We start from the raw sequence: 26,890 nt of genomic DNA, 5'->3' as shown, positions 1-26,890 counted from the left end.
CTTTTTTTCTGGGAAAAGAGGTGGTGGAACTCAGTGGGTTGCCCTAGGAGAAAATGGTCACATGGCTGGTGGCCCCGCCCCCTGATCTCCAGACAGAGGGGAGTTTAGATTGCCCTCTGTGCCACCGCTTGGAAGACAATCTAAACTCCCCTCTGTCTGGAGATCAGGGGGCGGGGCCACCAGCCATGTGACCATTTTGAAGAGGTTCTGGAAGTCCGTTCCACCGCGTTCCAGCTGAAAAAAAGCCCTGGTCTGATTTAGTATAAGGCAGCTTGACTCGTGTCTGTGTGTCTGTGTGTGTGAGCCTGCCCAATCTTGCCCATTCCAATCTGACATTCAGTGCAACATATAAGTCCAACAACAAAAAAATTGGTTTTATTTTTTATTTTTTTTTAGAAAAAAGGTTTGGATTTTTTAAAAAAAGCTAGTTAGGGTCCAGGGGATCAAAACCAATACTGCTTCAAGGAGAAAAAAAATTCCTCTAGTCCTAAAGCCACTGGGAGTGGTTCCAGCGCTACGACGGTTCCATGCACAAAATGGAGATTTTGGTACTGAGTGTGAAATCCAGCATCCTAACAGTTCCCACTCTGAGAAGCAAGACTCTTGCTCCCAAGGCAGTGAAGAAACCCTCTCAAAAGCAGATGCCTTGTAAACCTGGTAAACGCAAAGGGGCAGCCATGTTAGCTTGTTATAGCAAAATAAAACAAAAATCCCATGGCACCTTAAAGACTAAAAGCATTTTATAGGAGCTTTCATGAATCACAGCCTCATATGTGAGGAAGTAAGCTGTAACTCATAAAAACAAAATTTGAATCCAGTAAGCACCTTAAAAATCAAGTTTCCAAGGTATGGTTAAAAAAGAAAAAAAAATCCAACGTATAGTCAAAGTTTACTTTGAAAATTACAGATGAGAATGAAAATTCATCAGTATCCAGGACAGAAGTTGAGTGGGGTGTTACAAAGAAGGGCCAGTAGGAATCAGGATGCAGAGGTACAATGAAAAATGTTATCAGCCTGACTACAGCGAAGGGATATGTATAGAGGTGGGCCATTTGTAAGGAGATAAAAAATCCTATGACCCTATTTAGCCCTTGGGAGGGGAGGTGTTTCAGTGTCCTGAACTTATTAATGAATTCTAGCGCAACTATCGCACATTGTAATCTCCCTTTGAAGCTTCTCTGTAGAACTGCCGCTCTTACAGTGCAATCTTATTCAGTTATTCCAATCTATACCTAATAAAATCAATAGGCTTATACAGTTGTACTATTAGGTCAGCAATGGAATGTCCTGGAAGATTAAAATGTTCTCCCACTGGTTTCTGAGTATTGTCATTTTAATCTCTCATTTACATCCATTCATTCTTTTGCATAGGGGATGGCCTTTTTGTCTGATGGGCTGCAAATCAGCACTCTGCTTGTTCAAATCTCACTACTGCCATGAGCTCAGTAGGTGGCCTTAGGTAAGCCATTCCTCTCAGCCCCAACTTCTCAGCTATATTGCCGGGATAATAATTATACTAACTTTGTTCACCTCTCTGAGTGAACTAATCTGTCTAGAAGAGTGGTATATGAGTGCAGTTATTATTACTGTTGACACGTGATGGCATATACAACACTGGAAGATAAGCAAGTGAATGAACCCAAGATGGCGTGGCTGGTGTTGTTCATTTTGGTGATTGTGTTTTTATAGCATCAGGCAGCCCTGATCCCAGAATCTGTGTCCATGTTAGGTAGTGCATTATAAGTGAGGTTTAAGGCTAGGGGGCTATCTGTGGGCAAGAAGAATATCATTATCTAGCAGAGTTTGTAGGTAATTAATGAAATAATCTTTAATTAAACAGATAGTCTTTAAGGTGCCACTAGACTTTTGTTTTATTTTGCTAAACTTGGTAAAACCAGACAGTGCCTGGAAAGAGCTCCCGCAGGCATCTTCTATCATGTTTTCAAGGGTGTCTTCACAGCCATAAGGACTAGCAACCTCCTTTTTTAACTGCCAGACAGTTTGAGATCCCCCAATTTTGCCATCACAGGGATGCAGAATACACTCAGCTTGATCTTTCCACTGAACTATTCACCCTCCACGTTCTTCATGGTTTCCCCAGTATTAACGGCTTCTAAACCTGTTCACATGTTACAGTAAACACATGTACATCCTGTCAATATGTGCGTATCTGTTGTAAGACAGAGCCAACATGCGTTCACTTTACAAATGAAACTGCGAGGGGGAGGGTTTCAGTACCTGGATAAATGTGTGGCTTCCATCACACATTCCGCTGTGCGTGCATTGAATGTAACATTAGAATTACTCAACACACATAAAAAAAAATCAAGTGCACACTGTATATGTATACTGTAACCTGTGAACAGAACTTCTGCATTAGAATAAAATCATACCCTGCAAACCAAGACTACTAGGTTTCTGGAGATAAGCTACAAAGTAGATTCTCTTCAGTCAAATGTTTCATGGAATCTCAGGATGAGTTCACATTTGGTAGGTTCCTGCTTTCTTTACACTGCTACAATCACCCAAAGGCTTCTGACCATGGCAGGCGGAGGCTTACCTCTAGGTTCTTGGGTGGATCAGTTCCACCTCTGAACAAATTACCAAACAACAGGAGACAGGGTCAGAAGGGATGGGTCTATCGTAACATTTGCAGTCACTTCCACTAAGAGTCAAGTCACCCTCCCTGCAGATGCCATGCCGTTTTGATGGCCATTGTGGTGCTTTGGCTGCCAAGAGTGAGGTCATATCTATGCCCTTTTAAGGAGGAGGTATTTTGAGTCATGGGCCTCTCCCCAAACAGCCCAAAGGCCATGATCCTAAGCCTGCTTGGCTGTAAAAGAGGTAGTGGTTTCTGGTAACAGGGCATAACGGACAGAAGGCTGGACAATGCAAAGGAAGAAAACAGATCCCAGGGATCCTGGATCCCTTAGCCCCCTGCTCTGACTAGACTAGATCCCCGTCACCTCTTGATTTCTCATCTGACCTACTGTTTTCTAATCCACTAGCCTGGCCCCCCTTCCAAAGAATCCAGGAGTCCCATCCTTCTAGTACACTAGTCACTAATATCCCATCCCCCCAAACTCAAGGAGCCCTGGCTCACCACCCCCACATTCTAACCACTACACCCCACTTCCCTCCCTCAGAGCTCAGGAGTAGCATCCCCCTTGACTTCCCACAGCTGCCGTTGCTGCTGCCACTGCCTCCTTCAGCGTATGAGGACATTAATCTGGGCCATGCCAGCTTCCATGACATTCTCCGCTGTGGTCTTGCCGTGCTGTTCCTTGAGGTGACGCCTGATAGCGGGCTTGTGGGCAAAGCGGACCTCACAGTAGGAGCAGCGGTAAGGCCTCTCGCCACTGTGGAGGTTCATGTGGTCGTGAAGTGTGGACTTCTGAGTGAAGCATTTCCCGCAGATGGTGCAGGAATGCGACTTCACCCCACGGTGGACGTTCATGTGCCGGTTGAGATTGCTGCTGTGGTTGAACTGCTTGCCGCAGCGTGGGCACATGAAGATAAAATGATGCGCTCGCATGTGGAAGACCAGCTTTTCCACTCCTTGGAACACCTCGTCGCATTTGGTGCAACAGATGATCCTTGAGGCACCATTGCTTCCCCATGCTGTTCCCGAACTGTCGCTGCCTCTCCCCGCTGCGGGGAAGCTGGAGAAGGGACGGCCACTCAGTCCCGCTAACACCAGCCCCACCCCACCACCACTGCTCTGGCACTCAGACGCAACGGCAGCTGCTTCGCTGGTCTCTTCCAAGTAGCCTCCACTGGGGATGATCAGAAGGCCTGAACCTTCAGCATCCTCGTATAGACTGTAACATGCCTTGACTACACCCTGCTGAGGTTTCTCTGGTGTTGGCTCAGGAGGGGAACCCATGGCTTCCGCCACTGTAGAGTTGACTTGAGACTCTTCTTGGTCTCCCGAAGCATCTTTGTTCCATCCTGGTGGAGGAGCGGACTCCTTGCTCCAAGCTTGTTGAGGAGAAGACTCCTTGTTCCAGCTTTGCTGAGGAGATGCCTCTTTGTTCCAAGCAGCACCTGCCTGTTGCTGCTGCTGCTTCTTCTGCCGCTGAGCCACCTCCATGGCCGACTCAATCTTCACAATGCAGATGTCAGAGACAGCATCATCGTCCCCGTAATCTTCCTCCTGCTCCTCATCATCATCCTCTGCCTTCATCTCCAGATGTTCCTCCAATGGAAACTCCAGCTTGATGGGCCGTAGCAGGGGCCTGCCAGACAGGGGGGAAAAAATCAATGATACAACAGCAAGTGCTGACTGAGGGATGGGTCAATGGTCTTGAAACAAAGCAAGTACAAGCTTTTCATTATCAATCATCATTTTATGACATCAATTGGAGTCTGGTTTCATGACAATTTGGAAGACCAAAGCAGACAGCAGCTAGTGCAGCGTAGTGGTTAGAGGGTTGGACTATGATCTAGGAGACCTGGTTCAGCTCCTCACTCTGCCATGAAGCTTGCTAAGGGACCTCGGGCCAATCACTCAGGACTTCCAAAAGAAAGTAACAATATATGGAAGAGCCCTCTCTCAGCCTAACCTACCTTTGCAAGGTTGTCTTGAGGATAAAATGAGAAAAGGGGGAACCCATCATGTCCAGTGTTCTAAGCTCCTTGTTGAAGGGTGGGATAAAAATGTCCTGGACAGATGAGAATGGCCAGAGTCTGGTACGCTGCCCACCAAGAAGGCTGGCAAACCCCAGACAAAACTTTCCAGCAGAGCTAACCCTATCCTCTTTAATGTCTACACAAAAACGCTGGTGAGGTCATCCAGAAATTTGAGTTGGGTTGTCACCAATATGCAGATGATACTCAGCTTGATCTTGCTCTTTTAGCAGATCCCAGGGAGGCTGTAAAACTCTGGAACCAGTACCTGGAGGCAGTTTTGGAGTAGATGTGGTCTAATGAACTGAGCTTAATCCTAACAAGATGGAAGGGCTACTGGCGAGTGGAAGGTATGACCCAGGATTTTAAAGGGTCACCCATTCTGGATGGGATTGCACTCTTTGAAGGAACAAGCTGTAGTTTGGGGGTGCTCTTGGACCCAAGCCTACTGCTGGATAAGCAAATGTTAGCCATTGCCAGGACCGTCTTTTACCAGCTTTGTCTGGTTAGTCAGCTGTGGCCTTTCCTGGGAAGAAAAGATCTGGCTATTGTGGTGCAGGCCCTGGTTACATCTAGATTGCTGCACTGAGCTCTTCAGGGGGCTGCCCTTGAGAAGTATTCAGAAACATCACTTGGTGGTGGTATTGGCCTTTAAAGCCCTATATGGTTTGGGACCAAGATACCTTAGGGACCTACCCGACCACTGCAGTCATCTTCAGAGGCCCTGCTTTGGGAACTCCCACCTTCTGAGATCAGGCAGGTGGCAACCTGGGTGAATACCTTCTCAGTCATGAAACCGTACTCTGGAACTCAGAGATTTGTCTGTCCCCTTCTTTTGCCATCTGCCACCAGTGTTTGAACACTTGGCTGTTTTGTTTGACATTCCCCCATGCCCAATGTTTGTTTTGAAGATTTTAATTGTTGTTTTTATGTCTTTGTATGTTTTTAGCTCTGGTTTTAATGTGTTGCTGTTTTGATTGCTTTTAAAATATGATGGTATTATGTATGTTTTGTTAGCCACCTTGGTGGCCCTTATGAGGGCAAAAGGGCAGGATATAAATTTTAAATAAATAATAATCATGGATTCCCAACATAACATAGTTTGGCCCTGAATAGACCACACTGATCTTCACGGATGAAGGGTCCTCCTACTCAGCATAAAGCAGAGTTCAAGGGTATATTCTACTCAAGTATGCTGCAGTAAACATGCTTTCCCCCTATGCCTTAGATGTCCTTGGGAAGACTATGGATCTGTGGTAGATTATCAACGTTGTATAGAGAAGACCCCAGGTTCAATCCTCATTGCTTCAACTTAAAGAATCTTAGGTAATGAGTCTTGTGATAGACTTCCTTTGCCCAAGATTCTGGAGAACCACAACTGCTAGTCACAACTCAATGAGAGACAGGGTTATATATATTCAGTATGTACGAACAGAAAACATCTGCACTCAAGGGGGAACGATCGCAATGGATTGGTTCACAGTCACTCCCATGAGACACAGTTTAGACAGTCCTCTGTCACATGCCGCTCATGTTCAAACAGCAGATGCAAGCAGGGTGACAGAATGGCCACAGCAGCATGCTGGCACCTATTTCCACCACCGAGACAACACTCTTCCAATCTGCCACACTCATAGGTATCCATTAAGATTGCCAATCCCCAGGGGGTTCCTGGAATTCTCTTGGAATTTAGCTGATCTCCAGACCAGAGAGATCAGTTCCTCTGGAGGAAATGGTAGCTCTGGAGGACAGAAGCTATAGCATCACATCCCCACTGAGCAATCTCTGCTCCCTAAGCACTTGCCCCCAGATCTCCAGGAATTTTACCACGTTGCAGCAGGCAACCCCAATATCACTGTAGTCACACTGATGGATGCGCCAAATCAAATACTGCATCCTTCATATGAGCCCATTCTCATGGACGTTCTGGATGCATTTAACAGAACTGATTTTGTCAACTAAGATGGCAGAGTTTCATTGTATGGGGTTAATTAAATAATACCCATGGGCACTGGAGTATATGGTACGATTATGTCTCCCACTGCCACAAGGCTGCATTATTGATCGCAGAAGTTATCCACAGAGTTAAAGGAATGTCGTTGAATACAATCATTAAGTTGCTTGCCTTGGTCTTCTGCAGTGACTAAGAGCAGAACCACAAGTGACAAAAGGCACAGATTGGACACTTGTCAGCTTCCCTCAAGTTTTGATGGGAAATGTAGGCATCCTGGTCTCGCAGCTTCGCTCTCTGACTGCTGTCCAATGGACTTTTCAACTGTCATTTGTCCAATATTCCGCCAAGCTGCCTACATTTCCCATGAAAACTTGAGGGAAGCAGACAAGTGTCCAATCTGTGCCTTTTGTCACTTGTGGTTCTGTTCTAAGAATCACCTCTAGGTAGCCAATGAGGGAACCATGACAAAAGGTTGGTTCTTTTCCTTTTACGGCATCTTGGCCAACATAAACGTGTGTTCACATGTATGTATGTTGAAAAATGAAAATGCACATGGGCTAGTAACTTTTCTAGGCTTATAAATTAGGATTAAATGAAAAATCAAGTCTTCAGCAAACCTCTTGCGGGAGTATTCTTTTCGGGTTGAGGTGGAGCAGTCCACCTTACTAGGGGTTTGAGACCTTCGGTGACCTCCAAACTTTGTGGCATCTTCCTTGAGGCTGATTTTTGGCTCGATGAACTGGGACAAGGCATTCCGGCACTTTTCCACCACGTGCTCCATCTGCAAATAGCTGGCAGCTGTCAGGTAGTTGACGATGTCCCTGACGGCAAACTCCAGGGCACCGGTGTAGCAAGAGAGGAGGAGATCTGCCACAATCTTGGTGCTGTGCATGAGGGAAACCTGGAGCTCGGAGGAAGGATTGAGAAGGAACTGGTCCCTCAGGAAAGGGGAACAGGCAGCCAGGATGACCTTGTGGCCACGGAACTTAAGGCTATCGGCCACAATGGTGACATCACAGAAGCGCTCCTCAGAACGGAGCTGGTTCATGTTGCGGAGCGTGGCTGCCTCGTGGCCAGGGAGCTGGAAGCGAAGGAGCTCCACACCTGATGCCATTGGTTCTCACAGAGTGGAAGAGGTGGATCACACAGTGAGGGTGGAGGAAAAGACGAAGGAAGAAAGTTACAATGAGAAGGTCCCACAGGGCAGCCTGGAGGGGCCCGGCGAACAGAAATACTGAAAACGAAGAGACAGGAAGAGGGTTAAGTTTTGATATTACACCATGCCTATCGTAGGCAGAGGCAAAACCGACAACATAGATCAGATAAAAATGGAGTTACCAAGTCCACGACCACTTTCTGAAACATTGTTTTCTCCTCCATTTTACTCACGCAACTACTACCTTGTGAGGTGAGTTAGGCTGAGAGAGTGCGATTTACTCAAGGTCACCCAACAAATTTGAGTTGCAGAGTGGGGATTTGAACCTGGGTCTCCCAGACCCTAGTCTGATGCTATAACCATTATATATACTTGCTTTCCCTCCTCATCTTTACTTCATTTAAAATCTGCTGTACTCCCTAATGGGAACCCAAAGTGGCTTACATCGTTCCATTAGGTCCTCACTTTAATCCCATGAAGTACGTTAGGCTGGGTGACTGGCCTAAAGTCACCCAGCAAGCTTCCTTGGCAGAGTGAGGATTTGAAACTGCATCTCCTAGATCCTAGTCCAACACTATAACCACTACACCACACGGGTCTCATCTCACCCTCCTCTATAACTGTTTCACTTGGAGCTCAGCTTAATATGGCTTCCATAGAGCCTCTAAATGGCCTCTCATGTAGGCACTGGTTTTGGCACTGTGAAGGTGCCCCCATGGAACCAGCACAGTACCCTTTGAAGCTTTAAATGTACTGACCCCAATTTGTAGCTAATACTTTTCAATGCCACTGCAGTAACCATGTAGGAGTATGAACCAGTTGTATGGGATCTTCTCCTCTGCCATCTTTTGGCCACGAGGAAGCCCCAAACAACTAGGTGAGAAAGACCTATGGGACTGGCCTCACCAACACGGATCCAGTTTCCATTGTTACAGCAGCACTGTGAGGTGAAGTTACAAACAAGCCAGTCACTGCGGTAATGTTCAAAACGTCCCTTGTTTTTTTGTGTACTTTAAAATTTTCAAGCAATTATTTGTAGAGGCATTGTTTAGGGAGTACCATTTGTTCCCAACAATATACGATTACGTTCCCCCAACTCGGTTGTTATCCCTGTAAAAGCTGTCTGGAAACGAGCACGTTTTGTCCAGCTGCAAAAGGAGAGGAGAAGGGGCCAAGCAGGTTTTCCTTTGGAAGTAGTTCTCCGATTAGAGAGGGATCCACCAGCTCAGCCCTGCTTCTGCTGGAACCCTGCCTCCTGCCAAGGCCACACAGTTCCTCGAATGCTGTATGGGTCTTGAAGATGGGGTTATTATCACGAGGGCAGGAATTCCTTCATAAATTAGGTTACTGTTTTTTTACCTGTGGCTCAGTGGCACAGCTGCATGCAGAAAGTCCAGGTTCAGTCCCTTTTTCTCCAGTTAAGAGGTTCTCAATTAATAGTAGCAGGACAGAATTTCATTAGAGCCTTTGGAGAGCTGATTCTAGCAGCTCTGAATTGGTCTGTATCAGACAGACTAATGGTCTAATTCTGTAGGAGGCAATTTCACCCATATCCCCAGCCAGGTCACTGTTCCAACATGCGTGTCTGGATCCACCTGCCATTGTGCTTTGTGTTATCCATTTCAGCCAGAACGTGGATATGCATTTTATTGTGCATCCAGATACACACGCCCCTGAAAACAATGCAGCCAGCATCTACATTCAAACATCCATCAGATTTACACCCCCTGATCCAGCAATTTAGAAATGCAGAGAACCCTATTCAGTTGTGCATATCTCCTGTAATAGACTGGGGGATTTATAACTTATAAAGATTTGAGCAGGCTTATGAGCAAATGTGCTTTTGGCATGCATAACTTTCTTTGAGTCTTGTATAGTGGTAAGAGTACAACTAGGATCTAGGAGACCCAGGTTTGAACCCACGCTCTGCCAGGGAAGCTCGCTGGGTGACTTTAGGCCAGTCACACATTCTCAGCCTAGCCTACCTCACAGGGTGGTTGTGTGAATAAACTGGAGGAGAATGATGTAAGACATTTCGGGTCCCCATTGGGAAGAAAAGTAGGGTATAAATCAAGTAAAATAAGTAAACCGGCTTCAAAACAAGGCAGAGTACTTTACCTGCATTGATTATATTTCACAATAACTATAGCACTATTAAGCAGCACAACAAACCACAACAGTTAAACATTCTTTTGGTGGGCAATTTATAGTGCCATCCTAAACAGAGCGACCTCCTTCTTCACTTTTAGAAGGTGTGACTCTCCTTAGGATTGCACTCTTACTCTTGAATACACCTAGCTTTGAATCTAACTAGGCATCTCATTTCCTACAAGTGTGTCTCTGGGCTTTGATGTGGTCATTTCCCCCCCAGAACACCTCTAACATGACTTGAGTCCCAAGGAAAGGGCTGGAATAAAATCTACACAATAATAATAAATAATAATAACTGTGCTTATATACTGCTCTTCTAGACAGATTAGTGCCCCACAAAGAGCGGTGAACAAGTTATTGTTATTATAATCCCCACAATACAGCGGGGGAGCTGCAGATAACCTCCTGCCTGCTTCTTGTACCTCCCTCTTCCATACAGGATGTGAAGCACACTTGCACATATGTCTGTACTTTTACCTACCTCTCCTTTTATTTACTTATATCCTTGGAGAGGCAGCATGTTGCAATGGTTAGAATGTGACACCCAATGGTTAGAATGTGACTGTTGACACCCAGGCTCAAATTCCCACTCAGCCACGAAGCTGCCTTTGTGCCAATCACACGATTTCTGCCTCACAGGGTTGTTGTGAAGCCAGTGGAGAAGAGGGGTAAACCATGTAAACTCCCCCGAGCTCTTAGGAGAAAGGGGGAGGAGAAAAATTGCAATCGATTGTCCAGATGTCTTAATATCCATTTACATGACCTTCCCTTCCAAATCATAGGGCCAATTCACACTTGCAATTTTTCATGCTGTGAAAACTTTTCCACACATGAAGCAGGGTGATATCTGTCATTGTTACATTTCTTTATTGCTTATTTTTACGTTTCTGTCCCATCCCTAAGAGTGCATTTCACCATGCTTATAAAACAAACATGTAAGTGTCCATGTGCCAGAAGCAGCAATCGGCCATGGCTCCCCAGCACATAAATACACTGTGAAATACATGTACAAACATCACAGGCGATTGTCTCCACACATACTGAAATACCATTTCCCATGCACAAATTACCTGTGGAGAAAATGCACAAGAGACAAGTTGCAATTAACCACAGAATCTGTTGCACGACTTATGCCCAAGTATACATTTTTGCCACATGCACAAAGAAGAGGCAATTGCTCCCTGATGCAAGCGCAGGCAAAGTGAAATACACACGTGTGCCAGTTATCATACATGATGATATACAAACAAGTTGCCCATTGTTTTTCCCCTACACATGCTTTCAGGGTGAGAAAACATCCAACATGCAAAGTGATCTGCAATCTCTCCAGATCCTTTACTTATACACCTCAGATGCATGGGCAGCCATCTCCAGCAATGCACCTCTCTCCTGACCTCATCCCGTGTCTCCACTTTGCTCATCCCGAGTCTTCCATGTGCTACATGAATGGCTGCACCTTCTTATCCCGTTCCTTTTTCCTTTTTGCATATGTACAAAGTTGCACATGTACAACAGACATCCAATCTTTCCGCTCCCAGCTCTTTCCTATACACTCATCCAATACAGCTCCCTTTATCCCTTTGCAAATGCACCGCTTCCATTCACAAACAATATGATCCCCACCCTCCAGCCCTCTGTCCCCGCGCCTTGCACCCTCCTTTCTTCTCTGCAAGAAGCTGGGCGCAGCTCGGAGATCCCGCCTGTCCCCCCCGCCCCATTTCCCAGCCTTCCCCCTCCTCACCTTGCAGGCTGCACCCCCTCTCTTAGAGAAGAGGGGAGGGTGGCCCCAAACGGCCACAGCAAGAGAAAGGAATTAAAGGGGGCCCCCTTAAAGGGCCAGGCATCCAGAAAAGGGGGAGTAATATTTGCCAGCCACATAGAAAAAGTAGAGAAAGGTCAATGAAAGAAGAGCGTGGGAGAGAATAACTTCATTGCATTGTGGGATGGAGTTCCTGAGCCATCCGAGGATCCTTTAACTTCACTCTCTCCTCCCCTTTAAGGCCAGTGACGTCATTAGCAGGCGTCGAGGAATTTGATGGGAGGGGGAGAATTTTTTCCCCAGCCTTCCCCCAAATCACCTTGGTTACTAAACCCGCCCTAGTCTTGGAATAAGAGGTTTCAATGTAGGTGGGAGTTTTTTCATTAAGAAATCTGGGAAAGTGGGCAAAGCTCGGATTTAGACAGAGCAATGTTGGCTAGATGCATTTTGCATTCCTGACAGATTTCCGTCTTCCTTTAAAAGCAAAGCCCCACAATCCTTGCAAAAGGCACAGGGGGGTTGGAATTAAACTGCTAGCCCTTGAAGCAGAGCTGATGGAAGGGTGGTCACTTTTTGCGCCTGGCAGGGCTCTGATACTGCTGTTTGCATGACACACAGAAATGCAGCAGGTTTGTGGCCTTTTCAACTTACCCCCCCTCCATTGCCTTTGCTTGTTGAATTTACAATTGTCATGCATCCTATGAACATACCAAGTCAGACTATTGATCCATCTAGCTGAGCGCTGAGAGCAACTATTCAAACTCTGAGGCAGAGAAAGGCTTTCCCACCACCCAATATCCTTTAACATAAATATTAGTTTTTAAGATGCCACTGGACTTCTGTTTTATTTATTCATTTACTTATTTAACTTCATTTTTACCCTGCCTTTCTCCCTAATGGGGATCCAAAGGAGGCTACACCATTGTGGGATGGAGTTCCTGAGCCATCCGAGGATCCTTTAACTTCACTCTCACAAAAACCCATGAGGTTTTTTCCTCACAAAAACCCATGAGGTAAGGTAGACTGAGTGTGTGGCTATCCCATGGTTATCCAGGAAGCTTCATGGCAGCATATGGGTTTGAATTTGGGACTCCCAGATCATAGTCCAGCACTCTAACCACTATACCACACTTGCTCTTCATTTTACTGCTAAGCCAAGGCCATTCCCCATCCCTTAACCTAGTGATACTTAACTCAGGGCCAAGCTACAAGTGACAAATGACACAGGTTGGACACTTGTCAGCTTCCCTCAAGTTTTGATGGGAAATGTAGGCATCCTGGTCTTGCAGCTTGGCTCTCTGACTGCTGTCCAATGGACTTTTCAACTGTCACTTGTCCAACATTCCGCCAAGCTGCCTACATTTCCCATCAAAACTTGAGGGAAGCTGGCAAGTGTCCAACCTGTGTCAGTCGTCACTTGTAGTTTGGCCCTCAGTGCCTCTTGACCCATATGTGACTCTTCTGAGCACTATGTAAGCTTGCCAACTCCAGGCTGGGAATTTCTTGAAGATATGGAAGATGAGGCCTCAGCAGGGTATAATGCCATTAACTCCATTCTCTAAAGCAGCCATTTTCAATAGGGTAACTGATCTCTGGAGAACAGTTTTAATTCCAGGAGATATCCAGGTACTATCTGAAGGTTGGCGACCCTATTAATGTGGCACCTTTCCACCCCCCTGCTCCCATAAGGAAAGTGGATAAGTCCCTTATTTGATGGAGCTTGTGGTTCTCACCTCAAACAGCACTGCTGGAGGAACAGGTAAGCTGCAAGCTTCCCTGAGGCGCAGACCTCATGCCAGGGATGGAAAGACATGTGGCTCTTTTGGCTGATAGCAACTGCAAAAGTGGCTGTCCACAAGACACAGTGAGTGCTACTGTATTAAAGACTTGGAAGTCCTAGTTTGGGGGGAGGGATCTGCTAGAGATCTTACCTCATGAGTTTAATATTAATGATTTTCAAAATATATATTGTCAAGGGGTGGCTGCCCCACCCCTGCCCTCACAAATCTAGAGGAGCCTCTGGCAGGGGGCAGCCTTGCACAGACACTATGGAGGCCGGCCGATCAGCCAGGGGGTATAGGGAAAGAAGCATTGGTAAAACCACACCTAGAGGTGCAACAGCCTCAAAACCTTGGAGGCCCACACATACCTCAGAAAGGAGGCAGGGCTCAGGCAGCAGCCTGCACATGGAACCAGACCAGAGACAGAAGCCAGCAGCACCTGGGGCCTGGGTGGGCAGGCAGAGCAGCCTCTTAAAACCTCTGAGAAGGGTGGGGTAGGAGATGGGAAGGTCTGGCCAGAGAGGCTATTGGCCCAGATTCCCTTCACTCAGCTTGGGCCACCCCTGAAGAAAGGGCATTGGTGGAGTCCAGAACTACACCCCTCCCATACACGCACACACAATCCGTTTTAGAAGGGTCCCCCCCCCAATCCACCAGCCCTGTGGAAATCAGTTGCTAGGTAACAGGAGATGTGAGCAGTCCTGGCACTGCAGAAGGGAAGTTAGGAGTACTGGTCCTTGCAAGTAATCCCTAAGATGACCAAATGGTGGCAGTATACCACAGGAGAAATGAGAGAGAATCAAACTTCCTCCTAGAGTTGAACTACCTGGGAGAGTGGTGCATTTATGGGCAGAGACCTGGGATGGCCACTGGTGCCTAGACACCTTGGAGGGCCAGTGTTGCTCACAGGTCAGTGGGAGTGTTCTGCCACTTTGGGTGAGAGCAGTGGGATTTAAAGCTATACCCCCAAAGAGACTAGAGAAAGAGTCAAACCCTCACCAAGGGCCAGGTGGGCCAGGAAAGTGGTGCATCACCAGGCATAGGTTGGTCATTGGTTCTTAGACACCTCTGAGGGCCAGAATGGAGCAGCGCTTGCAGGTCAGTGGGGCCATTCTGCCAACACTCCCTTTATTTAATAGCCCTGCTCCTGTGCCTTTAACAAAAGCTTGGTATACCGTAAATTAAGCAGGTAAAGCTTTTTCCTGGCAAGGAGCAACTTGCCAGGAACTTGTTTCATTTTGCCATGTGTTAGATTCTTGTTAAAGGCAGGAAAAGTCACTAAAAAGTGGCATCTGTGCTAGCTAATGTTTATTATGATCTATAGTAAAGGATGGCATTATGTAGGTGCAGGGCTCATTTCAAGGGGGAATGCACAGGAACGCAGTTCCGGCAGTTCCCTAAAGAGGTCACATGTCAGGTGACCCCGCCCACCTGACTCTCGGCCATTTTGGGCCTGTTTCAGCCTGGATTGGGGCTGAAATGGACCGGATCAGGCCTCTGACGGTTGGTGGATCACTCTCCCAATCAGCAGCGGCCTGATCCTGACCATTTGGGGCCCCTTTTCGGCCATTTTCAGACCCTTTTTGCCATTTTGGGCCCAATTTCGGCCCGGAATGGCCAAGATTGGGTCCAAAACAGCCAAGATAGGTGATGTCAGGGGTGTGTGGCATATGCAAATCAGTTATGCTAATGACACACATCTGGCGATGGCAAGGGTGTGGCATATGCTAATGAGTTACATTAAAGAGTTCCTCCAGCTCTTTTTCTACGAAATGACCCCTGTGTAGGTGTAGTGATTAGTGTGTAAGGCTAGAACCAGGGAGACTTGGGATCAGGTCCCCTCTCCGCCTTGAAGCTCCCAATCACTTGCTTTCTCAAATTCACTTACTTCAGAAGATTGTTGAGATGACAAATTGCACAGGGATGACCCAGCTGTGCGTTCTGTGTCCCTTTCAGGCAGTGTAAAACTGGGACAGATGCATACCACTAAAATGCATCTCTGATGTATTTAAGATTGCCGTGAGTGGACTGTTTCAGGACCTGAACACCTCTGTATTATGGTCAGCCATGGCTCATATTTTCAGTGAAGGCAAAATGTTGTGACTGAACAAAATTATTCTGGTATTGCTCTCTATTGAGAGCTGCTGTAGCACTGTGGTTAAGTGGTCCAGCTGTTAACACTCTGCTGGTTCAAATCCCACTACTGCCATGAGCTCAGCAGGCAGCCTTGGGTAAGCTGTACTGTGGGGATAATAATAACACTAGCTTGTTCACTGCTCTGGGTGAGGCACTAATCTGTCTAGAAGAGCAGTATATAAGTGCAGTTGTTATTATTTATTATTCAGTTTTTAAAAATTGTGTGTGTGTAGGGGTTAGAGATGTGAAGGCCTGGGGGAAAAAAGAGGGGCTTTTTTCCTATCCACCCAAAGATTTTTTCCCCCAATTTGAGGAAGCTCTGTGAAAAATAAAACAACCCCCCCTATCATATATTTTTTCTTTTGGAATGAGTGAAATGTTCTAAAACTCATCTTTTATTCAGTGTATTTGCAATTTTTTCCTGTAAAGAACCAAGGCATTTATATTTTAAATCCCATAAAAATGTATTAATATGATTGTATATGCTAACAAAGTTGTAAATAATGCATTTTATGTTGCTAAAGCAGCAAAATAGATCTTGGTTTCTTAGGAAAGTGTTGTGGGGGGAAATGAAGGGGGGAATGAAATTTATACAACATTTCTGATTTTTTTTTGCCTCCCATGGCTTCAGAATATCCAGTTTACATTTCTAGTGGGGTGGCTTGGGCAGATTTCTAAGAGATCTAATGCATCATGCTGTCTTTTAATCACTTCAACTCAAGCTAAAATTGCTGTGTAGGATTATAAAGGGCATGTGACCATTAGGCATTACTGACCTGCTTTCGAATTTGATGATTAAAATGAAATGCAGTGCCTCTGGGTTCTCAAGACATAGTGGGGTTCCAGCAGCTGCCTTCCTGCCTGCTTGCTTGCTACACTACAGCAGCTGAATTGCTGACCTGTGTATAATTGGGACAGATGCAAAGGTGCTAACTTCATGGGGAAAGTATTAAATCTCTGCAGACACTGTATCTGTTGTTACCTACGGCAAAATGGAAGGGGCGTGCCAGGGTTTTGAGGGGAGGGGAACTGTCTGGCCCTTTAAAAGATGGGTGGGGGGAGTAGCCTTGACTCCTGGCTTGGCAACTGCGCAACGATCACAATGGTTTACGGGAAATGAAAGTGGGGAGGTTGTGTTTGTACAGGGCATGTTTTGCTTTCCCAACAGCGCCCTTCAGAGGTCACATGCCGTGGGGCTGACTTGTAAGCCCTGCAGCCGCCAACAAAAGAGAAACCTAACCAGAAATATCAAGTATGGGACAAGCTTCCCCTCCCCAGTTAAACACACTAGCACTGGACAGCAGTATTTTACTCCAGCTATAGCAATGGGCTAGATCTATGCAGGGTTGTCAGGACAGCTAAAAGGAACCTCCATGGTCAGAAGCAGTATACCTGAAAGTGCCAGACAAATATCAAAGGAGGACTATTGGTGTCGTGCCATCCTTAAGGGCAGGTGGATGACTGCTGCTAGAAACAGAAATCTGGTCTTGTGCTGCAGGGCACCTTCATGGTCTTGGTTGGTAAACAGTGACGCCCCTTCACTTAGCCTCATGAACTGTCAGCAGGTTGCCTTCAGTGACCTGGTTTCTCTTCCTTTCTCCTTGCCTATTTATTTACTTCATTTGAACTCCACCTTTCTCCCCAGTGGGGACCCGAAGTGGTTTATATCATTCTCCATGTTATTCTCACAACACGGTTGACAGCGAATGTGACTAGGCCAGGGTCACCCAGTGAGCTTCTATGGCACAGTGGGGATTTGAACCTGTGTTTCCCTGATCCTAGTCTGACAGTCTAATCACTACACCAATCTGCTGCCTCAAATATCTGAGGGGATGTGATGGGGCTAAGGCAGTTGACTTTTTTGATCCATTCTATGGCTTGTGGATAATTTTACTTATCCACACACAAATTACCAAACTCTGAGAGGAGGGGGAATGAGAAGAACAGCTGGTAATGGCAGGCAGATTTTTGAGGTTTGCCACTCCTATCCACTGGAGCAGTATCCAGGAAGCTTGGGAAAGGCAGGGGGCAGCCTTTGTGGTGGCAGCATGGGAGAATGGGATTGGGCAGCTAGAAAGAGGGGGGAACCTGTCTCCAAGTACTTCTACAAGGTGAAAGATGGCTGGAGGCAGCTTCAGGAGGAGGAGAATTGAAGTTAAAAGCGGGGCTGCAAGAGGGTTGGTTAGCTCTGGCCCCTGGTAAGGAATTGCTGTGCAAGGGCACAGCAGAGCCTAGTTTAGGGTCAAGCCATGAGAATTAGGAGACCCCCATGCACTTTTTGTATGTTTACCTGCAACAGCATTTCCAGTGAAAATTGAAGCTCTCCAGCTATTTTGTGTGATTTTGAGACCCCTGCTGAGACTGCCTCATCCACACCTGTCAGGTTACCTATAGAAACAGCCGCTCCTTTGTAAGTGTCCCATGCAGCCCAGGGACAAACATAGGCCCTCATAAGCATGGTGGTGGAGGAGAGCATGGGAATGGATGGACGTGGAGCAACTTTTGTCACAGTTCTTGACACCACAAAAAATAATTGGCGAAAGAGCTGCTGACTCACCTGCAAGCTGAGATGCTGGACAGACCCTAACTCCTGTTGTCTGTAATGGGGCCACTAAGGAACAGTCTTGTTAATAGAAGGACCACCAAGTTCTCCTTTGCTATCAGCCTTTTTTAAAATTCTATTTTATTAATAGTTTATACAAGAGAGGACAAATTATAAAATAACGAACTAAAATTTACAAGATACTATACTTTAAACATACAGTTCAATACGAGTTATCCAAAAAGACCAATTTGTTCCACAGCGAGTTCAATTCCCCCCTTTTTGTAAAAAGGTTAATTTAATCATAATACATGTTTGTTTAACTCTATCAAACCATTCTTTTAAACCTGGGACAACATTGTCCCTTTGCTATCAGCGCTTAAAGGAACTGTGTGTACCCTCTGGTGTGAGAGAGACATTTGATCAAGTACTGATTTTGGGGAGGATGTCTTTTTTAACTTGTTCCCAGAATGCCAAGGGTGCAACCCAGCATTAGCACCATTTTCAACCCACGTGACTGCTCAGCATTGTACAGCGGCTACTGACACAGATCTCAAGATCATGGCCTGGGACGTCTGCGATTTTACTTCTGTGACATCCAACCTGATGAAGAGTTCTAGAGAACTCACAGGCTTGTACACTGTGTTATGCAGGGCTTTTTTTCTGGGAAAAGAGGTGGCGGAACTCAGTGGGTCGCCCTTGGAGAAAATGGTCACATGGCTGGTGGCCCCGCCCCCTGATCTCCAGACAGAGGGGAGTTTAGATTGCCCTCCATGCCGCTGAGCGGCGCGGAGGCCATGTGACCATTTTCAAGAGGTGCCAGAACTCCGTTCCCCCGCGTTCCCCCTGAAAAAAAGCCCTGGTGTTATGTCATTTTGTTTGATTCTCATAAAAGGTATTATACGGCTTTTGTTCTTGCCTTTGAGTTTTCCTTGTACTACTTGATCAGTTTAATACCTGTTTTGTGCTGTGGTTCGGATGACACTCAAGTGCCCCTTTTGCCTCCCTGCTGAAAATTCTCACCATCGTGTGTTCACCTGTCCATGTGGTGATCAGCGGCAACACAAAGCTGTGTGAAGGGTTGGTGTAGTCACAGCCATGTAACACAGTGGTCATATTACTATTTTTGTTCCGTCCTAGAAACAGAACAAGGACTAGGAAAAGCACCAGCAATCAAGCTATTAGCAAAGCAGCGCAGAGAAAAATCCTATCAAATAAAAGCTTTTTTTTTAAATTGAGCAGATCTTTTCTCACTCTTTGCCTGGGTCCTTTAAGGGATGCCTGAGCTACTCTTCAGCAGCCGGCAAGCTGCCACCGGTAATTCATGAGACCCCTGCTTTCAAGGCACAGGAGCTGGGGCTGAACAGGGCAGGCAACAGTTCAGATACCAGTACAAAGCCTAGCCCTTTTATGAGATGTTTGGCAGAGAGCAACAGGCTTTCAGTGTTCTTGCACAATCCTCCTCCCTGCCCCCCCCCCCATGCATCCTTTCACTTCCCAGCTTTGACGAGATCCAGCAGTTGCCGTGCCTCTGCTCGGGAGCTGGAAAGTTTGGGTCAGAGATTTCCATTGTGCAGCTGTGGCAGCTGCATGAAACCCCAGCGGATGCTAATTGGACCCCGAGACAGTACCATGCTCCTTTCCCTCTGTACCTTCATCCTTTGGGCAGGTAGTCAAACCTTTGTCACTGCTGGACTGGGTAACATGTGGGATGTATCCAAGGGACAGCGAGGGTGGGGCCACGTGCTGTCCTAGACTGTCTGGGTTCTTTCCCCTTAAGCTTCACTTCACTCCTTTAATGGTGATTCTTCCTTCTTGTTTTTTTTAACCTGAAGCTGTCTCCAATGATCTTTCTTCCTTGTTTGCACTCTAAGCTTGTAGGTATGCCTGTTGATTGTTGGAAAAATTCTGAAAACAGCAGTGCGGTACCTTGTTCCTAGTACCAACCAAAACGTTACAAAACAGAGACCAAGGTCCACAGTTCTTTAGAACTCAGCGTTAGACTAGATGTTGAGACCGTACTTTTTTGGCCCTTCGTTTTTTCCATTCCCCTTTAAATTTCTGTGATTTTTTTCCAAAATGGTAGCTGAATTAATCTATCATGGCAAACTGAAAAAGCAAGTCTTGTGGTATCTGTCAAGCTAACATTAATTGGGAAATAAAATTTCATGGAATCAAGTCTACTGCATCAGATATGTGAAATGTGTTAGCTGGAAGATATAGCTATTTATTGGGATAGAGGAAAAACAGTTCTAATGAGGAGGGATAAAAGGCCACAAAATGCAAGAGATACATTCTGAGATATCTTTAGGAAAAGCCTTCCATGTTAGCCTGTAAAAGCAAAATAAAATGGTGCTCCAATGGCACCTTATAACTGGCTCTGATTATTGTGTCTCACCCTGCCCTTCCCTTGAGATATGAGTTTGTTAATTATATTTTCTCTGTCTATCAACAGTGGTTGTCCTCATCTACTTGAGAGCAGCTGATCACTCTTGTGATTAGATCTTGTTTTAAACTGGCCTCTCTTTCTAACCCTCTCCTGTCTTTTTGTTTGCTGTATACCTACTTAATAGATGAACACCTCATGCATCTGACGAAGTGAGCTCATGAAAACTTTATGCTTGGATAAATTTTGTTAGTTTTTAAGGTGCCGCTGGATTCCTGTTTTATTTTTATGCAAAGTATACAAGGTAAGGACAGTCACCATTGAGATTTTTAAAATCCAGTGACGGGATGATACAACTTTGCTGTTTTTGCTACGCTAGTTCAACAACACTTCCTTAACCATTCCTCTCTGCAGGTTCCCTCTGTCAACTTTGATTTCCTGATAAAGCAAAGAGTTTTATCTGATTGTATATATTGTTCCCACTACTCGGTAGATTCTGCATCAACAAAAAGGAGAAAAATATAAAAAGAAGTAGAAACAATTGCAACCCAAATTTCTTGTTTAGGACTTTTTAAAACTGACACTTTAGCGATTGTTTACCTTTTTTTAGCCTATTTGAAATACTTACACATTGATGTGTGTGCATAACAAGAATGCTTAGTACTTGAAAAGTTCAAAAGTGTAAAAGATCCAGGACAAAATCTTGACTGACATAGTCAACAACAAAACAATCTTATTCCAGCTGGACCTAGCTCCTCCTGTATAAAAAGCTGTTCCTAAATGCAATAGATCTCTTAATGACTCACAGTCTAGGCACGAAGCAAAATCCCGAGAAAATGCTGTAAAAACCAACACAGACAAAGCCCGGAGATATATAGGAAGGGCAGTAGGTACATGTCTCATTGAAAGTTCTGGATCTCTTTTCCAGGATTCAAATTAAGAAAAAGACTTTTTCCATGTTTGCTAAGGCACATCCTTTATGGCTGTGCCACAGCTGGGATCTGGTTGAAACTGATCACTGAGGAAGGATCAAATCCTAAAGAGATTTTAATAATCTCAACAGATGACACTCCTTTCCCATTTTCAACAGCTGATACAACACAAGAATCTCTACTTGACTCTACTCCGTCATGCCCAAGAGAAGTGTCTATCAAAGGTGGCACCGTGTCGCTCTCAGATGGGTATCACCAAGGTAGCACCCTCATCTATTCCTGCCCAGATGGCTCCTATCCATACCCAGTGCAAAACCGAATCTGCCAGTCAGATGGGAGCTGGACGCCCATGCGTTCCCCCTCCGGCAGACGTGTGACCCAAGCACTGTGCCGAGGTATGTGAGGACTGCTGATTACCTTGGAGTTCACTAGAAGGCTAGTGAATTTAATTAGTTGCAAGGCAGCTCATGTATTGTCCATCGTTATGGTCACATGTACTAGAATCCCAGCAACTGCACATACAGGGAGAGCACTTGCTGGGAGAGTGTGGTACACATGGTCCTCCTAATAGATGTGCTCTTCCCTTGCATGTGGTAAACTATAACTACTGCTTGGATGGTGGCTTATATTGGTACATTGATACATACTAATTAAAAAAAATAACAACCCCCTCTTTAAAAAGCACTCCAGTGTTGGTGGGGCAGGGAAAATGGCCCCGACGTCGGAGGGAATGGGAAAAACCAGACTTTTCCACTCACGTAGCAGCCATCCTGGTTTTGCAACAATAATATTTCCTGAAATATTGCTGCAAAGCAGGATTGGGAAAGGACAGAAAAGATAGGGAAAACCCAGCGGGGGCTTGAAAGCATCACAATGCTGGGAGGAAATGGGGGGGGGTAGGAGAAATGCTTCAAAATAACATCCTTGCCAGCAGCGCTTTTTTCTGGGGAAAGAGGTGGTGGAACTCAATGGGTTGCCCTCAGATAAAATGGTCACATGGGTGGGTGGCCCCGCCCCCTGATCTCCAGACAGAGGGGAGTTGAGATTGCCCTCCACACCACATGGCGCGGAGGGCAATCTCAACTCCCCTCTGTCTGGAGATCAGGGGGCGGGGCCACCCGCCCATGTGACCATTTTCAAGAGGTTCCGGAACTCAGTTCCAACACGTTCCAGCTGAAAAAAAGCCCTACTTGCCAGGGTAATCAAGCCGTGTGTAAGTCATCGTTGTCTCCCCCTCAGCCCTCCCCTCAGCAAAATGCTGATACAAATATTGACGTTTTCAGGGATGTTGTAAGGATTCCTGTATGCGAAATACTTTTAACACCGAATGGCTCTTTAGTATTTATAGTATAATTATAATATTGCATGCTGTTTTAAAAGTCGTCATATTTTCGGGGGGGGGGGGTGTGTGCAGTGTGACAGGAATGCCTCAATGTTGTTTTACAGTGGTTGTACTTATGCTTATTTTTGTTTATATCCCAGTTTTAAAAACAGCTTATCCCATTGTTCTCTTCCACTTTATCCTCGTAGCAACCAACTCAAGGTAAGTTAGGCTGAGAGGCTGTGGTAGGCCCAAGGTCAGTCCAGAAGCTTCATTGGTGGAGCAGTAATTGAAACCTGGTTGTCCCAGGTACTAGTTAACATGCTGATCACAATGCCACAATGCCCGTTCTGAGGCCTGACTTTCTCCATTGCAGACATGCGGTGCCCTCCTCAGCAGGCCTTTGAAAATGGCTTTTTCAGCCCGCGACAAAATTCACATGCTGTGGGCAGTGCCTTGAATTTTGAGTGTTTTGATGGATACCAGCTGCGCGGTTCAGCTCAGCGGCATTGCCAGCCCAACGGCCTCTGGAATGGAACTTCTCCAGTCTGCGATGATGGAGGTAAATCCCACTAGCTTTTGAAATGCTTCCTGGCACAGGAATACCTCTAAAAAGAGAGGTATTACGCTATGGGCTGTGCCAGCTTTGCTCTTGCAAAATGCTACTCTAAGAGCAGAACTGCATATTACACATAGTTCTGTGATCATTTTATAGGGTATGCTTTTCCTTTTACTGGTTGTGGCTGCTGGGGCTGCAGTTTTCAGAGAGTGATGGGGGGGCATTAACCTTTTCGCAATTCCATTCCCCCATCCCATTCATCACTTTGAAGCTACTTGTATTCCTGCTGGGAGGAGATATCCTCAGATGGATGTAAAAAGAGCTGGAAACTAGGATGGGGTGCATGCAGCACAGGAAAAGTCCCCTCCAATTAGCGTTGCCAGCCTCCAGGTAGGGTCTTGTGATCTCTTGGAATTACAGCTCATCTACAGTCTACAGGGATCAGTTCTCTTGGAGAAAACGGCTGATTTGGAGGGCGGCCTTTATTGCATGATATCCTGCCAAGTTTCCTCTCCTCCCCAAACCCTGCAATCTCCAGACTCCACCTCCAAATATTCAGGAATTTCCTAACCCAGAGTTGGTACCATGGTACATGGTACAGAGTTGGTTACCTTGTGTTATATTAACCCAACGAACATTGGTTGTGAGTAAACTTTAATGGAAGCATTTAGCTGAGAGTAACTGAAGCCCAATTACTTTCAAAGGGACTGAATTAGCTGGATTTGGGCAGTGGAACTTGCTGTGTTATTAGGTTTGCCAGCAAATGCTGGGAGATTTTTTAGGTGGTACTAGGGAAGCTGGAGTTTCAGGGGAAGTGACATCACATCCTCTGTGACACTCTAGGAATTTCCACAAGCCAAAAGTACCATAGAGATTGTATGGAATCCTACAGCATCACCTAGAAGCAGCATTGCATTCTCTAGTGCTCGTTTCTGAGTGATGCTCTAGTTACTTCTGGGTGATGCTCTAGGAATCCCTACAAGCTCTCTACTTTTTAATCTAGAAACTGGGGCTATTCCTAGATAATCACCATCAGCACTATCTCTGCCCTCATTTTTCTCCTGCTCCTCAAATAATTGTGGGTAGGGATTTGTTCCCTAGCTGTTCGTGAGGCCCCGTTCCCGGTGAACGTGTTCGTTCCAAGCCCTCTTCGTGGCGTTCGTCAGCCGTTCGTAAAGCCAGACAGTCTGGCGCCTTTCAATCAATTCCCCTGGCAACATAGGCATGGACTGTCTGAACTCTGTCTGAACTCCTTCTGGCTTTTCTTCCGGCTTGTAACCCCTCAAAGTAGCTTCCAGCAGACAATCCAGTTTTTTCCACTGTGAAAAGAAAATGACAGGAAAGGGAGGGACCCATGGATCATGGCTTTCCCAGGGTCCAATCTCTCTGAAACTTGGGGGGTCTTCAAAGGACAGTAAGGACTATGTCCCCTGCAAATTTGGTGGGTATTGGACATTGGGAAGGTCAGTTTGTAACCCCTCAAAGTAGCTTCCAGCAGACAGTCCTGTTTTTGCTACTGTGAAGAGAAAATGACACGAAAGGGGGAGACCCATGGATCATGCCTTTCTCGGGGTGCAGTCTCTCTGAAACTTGGGGGGTCTTCAGTAAGGACTATGTCCCCTGCAAATTTGGTGGGTATTGGACATTGGGAAAGTCAGTTTGTAACTCCTCAATTCGCTTCCAGCAGACAGCCCAGTTTTTGCCACTGTGAAGAGAAAATGACATGAAAGGGGGAGACCCATAGACTCTCCTTTCCCCGGCTCAAGTTCAGCTAAGTCCCAAGGGGGGCGTTCTGGCTCCCACAAACCTCCAACTACGAACATGTTCGCAAACATGTCATGTCCATCAATGTTCGTGAATCCCTGTTCATGGATGGCAACGAACAATGAACATCGTGTTCATTTTTTGCCCCGATTCGTGCCCATCTCTATTTGGGACGCAGAACAGGGGTCTGCAAATGACAAGTCCATGGCCGTTTCCACACACGTTGAATAATGCACTTTCAATGCACTTTAGTTATCCTTTAGAAGTGGATTTTTTGTTTCACACATGGAAAATCAGTTATAAATGTTCACTAAAGCGTATTGAAAGTGGATTATCCAACGTGTGTGGAAGCAGCCCATGTGTTATAATGCTTGGCAAAGATGTTGCTTCATTGTGGGGCTTGAAGGCTGAAACTCTTAAAGTTGCCATGTTTATTCACATTTCCCCAAATAGTCATGGTTATCTCTCTCTCGCCATTTTGTGCACATGCTGTCTTATCTTACTCCATCTGCAGCGGGACATTGCCCAAGTCTCGCCATCCCACCAGGAGCACATGCCAGTGGGGGGCATAATCATCTTGGTGATCGGATCTCATTCCAATGTCTGAAGGGGCTGGACTTGGTAGGGTCATCCCAACGCGTCTGTACTCCAGAGGGGGAGTGGTCAGGAGCAGACACAAGCTGTAGAGGTAAGTGTTCTGTTAAGTCTTTTCTCCACAAAGGTTTCCCATGCTTTCTACTTTTAAAATTGTTTGACTGTCTTGCTATCTGCTGTTTAACCTCTGAGTTTCTACATTCCTTCTTCTTGCCTTCCTTCTCCTTAAACTCTTCCTTTCCTTTCCCTTTCCTAATGTGGTACCTTAGCACCAAACTGAGGAAGCACAACAAAGAAAACCTCCCTTTTGTCTTTTCTTCAACTGACAGAGAAGACACCAATTACTTTAGGAGAGGGAGGGCCCAAAAATCTACCTGTTTGTCATTCTTAGTACAACTGACATTATCAGTTGCCCACCTATGAAAAAAGTGTTGGTCTTCAAGTTTCTGGTTTTTTATTGGCACAACTATTCTTAGCCGTTTTGAACAAGTTAATGGAAAGGCAGAATGCCACTATGATACATGAATAAGTAATAATTTAATTATGGAATTCCCTTCCTCTAGATCAAGATCCTTAGTCTTGGAATTTTGAGAATGATGAGTGGATGTTGCAACCACAAAATGGCTGTCTTTGCTGGAAGGATTAGTCACAAAATGGCTGCCATGGAAGTGTGCAGTCATAAAATGTTGAGAGGCTACAGGCCAATCATTCTTGGAGCTGGCTATATTTATTATATAGTCCAACAGATGCAAAAGTGATGTCTCTTGAGCTCTTCTGAAGCACTTTGTGCTCCAGTGAGGTCTAGAAAAGGAAGAATTTGGCTCTTTGCTTTTGGTAAGAAGCAAATAGGCACCAGGTAGGGTTGCCAGGTGTCCGGTTTTCACCTGGACAGTCTAGTAGTTTTGTGTCTGGTATTTTTGTGTGTTGGGGTCGGGGAGGAGCTGCTGGTGTGCATGAGCTGGTGGCAGTGCCAGCAGGCCTTCTTGCGCTGCCTCCACCTCCTTCTGCCGAGGAAGTAGCCAGCCAGCCCAGCTGCCCAGCCTCTTGAGCACTGTTGCTAGCCTGGGAAAGTGGCGAGCCAGCAAGGCAGCCTGGTCTCCTGCAAATGTAGCCCAGCTGTGGGGGGAGGTGGCACAATGACATCAGTTCCGGTAGTGATGTCATTGCACTAGGGGTGAGCACTTGCATGTGAACATCATTACTGAGGTGAGTGCGGCCTCCACCTC

The 26,890-nt window shown here is 46.0% G+C and overlaps 2 protein-coding genes across 4 annotated transcripts in view; one reads left to right on the top strand and one right to left on the bottom strand.

The window, feature by feature from the left end:
* Window positions 1–413: 413 nt before the first annotated feature.
* Window positions 414–11,721, bottom strand: ZBTB12 (zinc finger and BTB domain containing 12). Its single transcript, XM_054977459.1, has 3 exons — window positions 11,632–11,721; window positions 7,201–7,817; window positions 414–4,238 (listed from the first exon to the last, which is right to left on the bottom strand). The coding sequence occupies exons 2-3, from the start codon at window positions 7,695–7,697 to the stop codon at window positions 3,209–3,211; spliced, it is 1,527 nt and encodes a 508-aa protein (XP_054833434.1). The 5' UTR covers window positions 7,698–7,817; window positions 11,632–11,721; the 3' UTR covers window positions 414–3,208.
* A 7,867-nt stretch (window positions 11,722–19,588) lies between these two features.
* The window catches only part of C2 (complement C2), a 46,613-nt gene continuing 39,311 nt past the window's right edge, over window positions 19,589–26,890 (top strand). Inside the window, exons 1-4 of one of the 3 annotated variants that reach the window (XM_054978402.1) lie at window positions 19,589–19,777; window positions 21,585–21,686; window positions 23,124–23,309; window positions 25,585–25,758. In XM_054978402.1, the coding sequence (XP_054834377.1) occupies window positions 19,699–19,777; window positions 21,585–21,686; window positions 23,124–23,309; window positions 25,585–25,758 (541 nt within the window). In that variant the 5' untranslated portion in view covers window positions 19,589–19,698. Of the gene's footprint in view, window positions 19,778–21,584; window positions 21,822–23,123; window positions 23,310–25,584; window positions 25,759–26,890 lie in introns of all 3 variants that reach the window. The other 2 variants (XM_054978401.1, XM_054978403.1) reach the window with 2 other exon arrangements.

Source organism: Eublepharis macularius, chromosome 4 (genome assembly GCF_028583425.1).
Source record: "Eublepharis macularius isolate TG4126 chromosome 4, MPM_Emac_v1.0, whole genome shotgun sequence".
NCBI classification, from domain to species: domain Eukaryota; kingdom Metazoa; phylum Chordata; class Lepidosauria; order Squamata; family Eublepharidae; genus Eublepharis; species Eublepharis macularius.
This window is presented reverse-complemented; position numbering and strand designations above follow the sequence as displayed.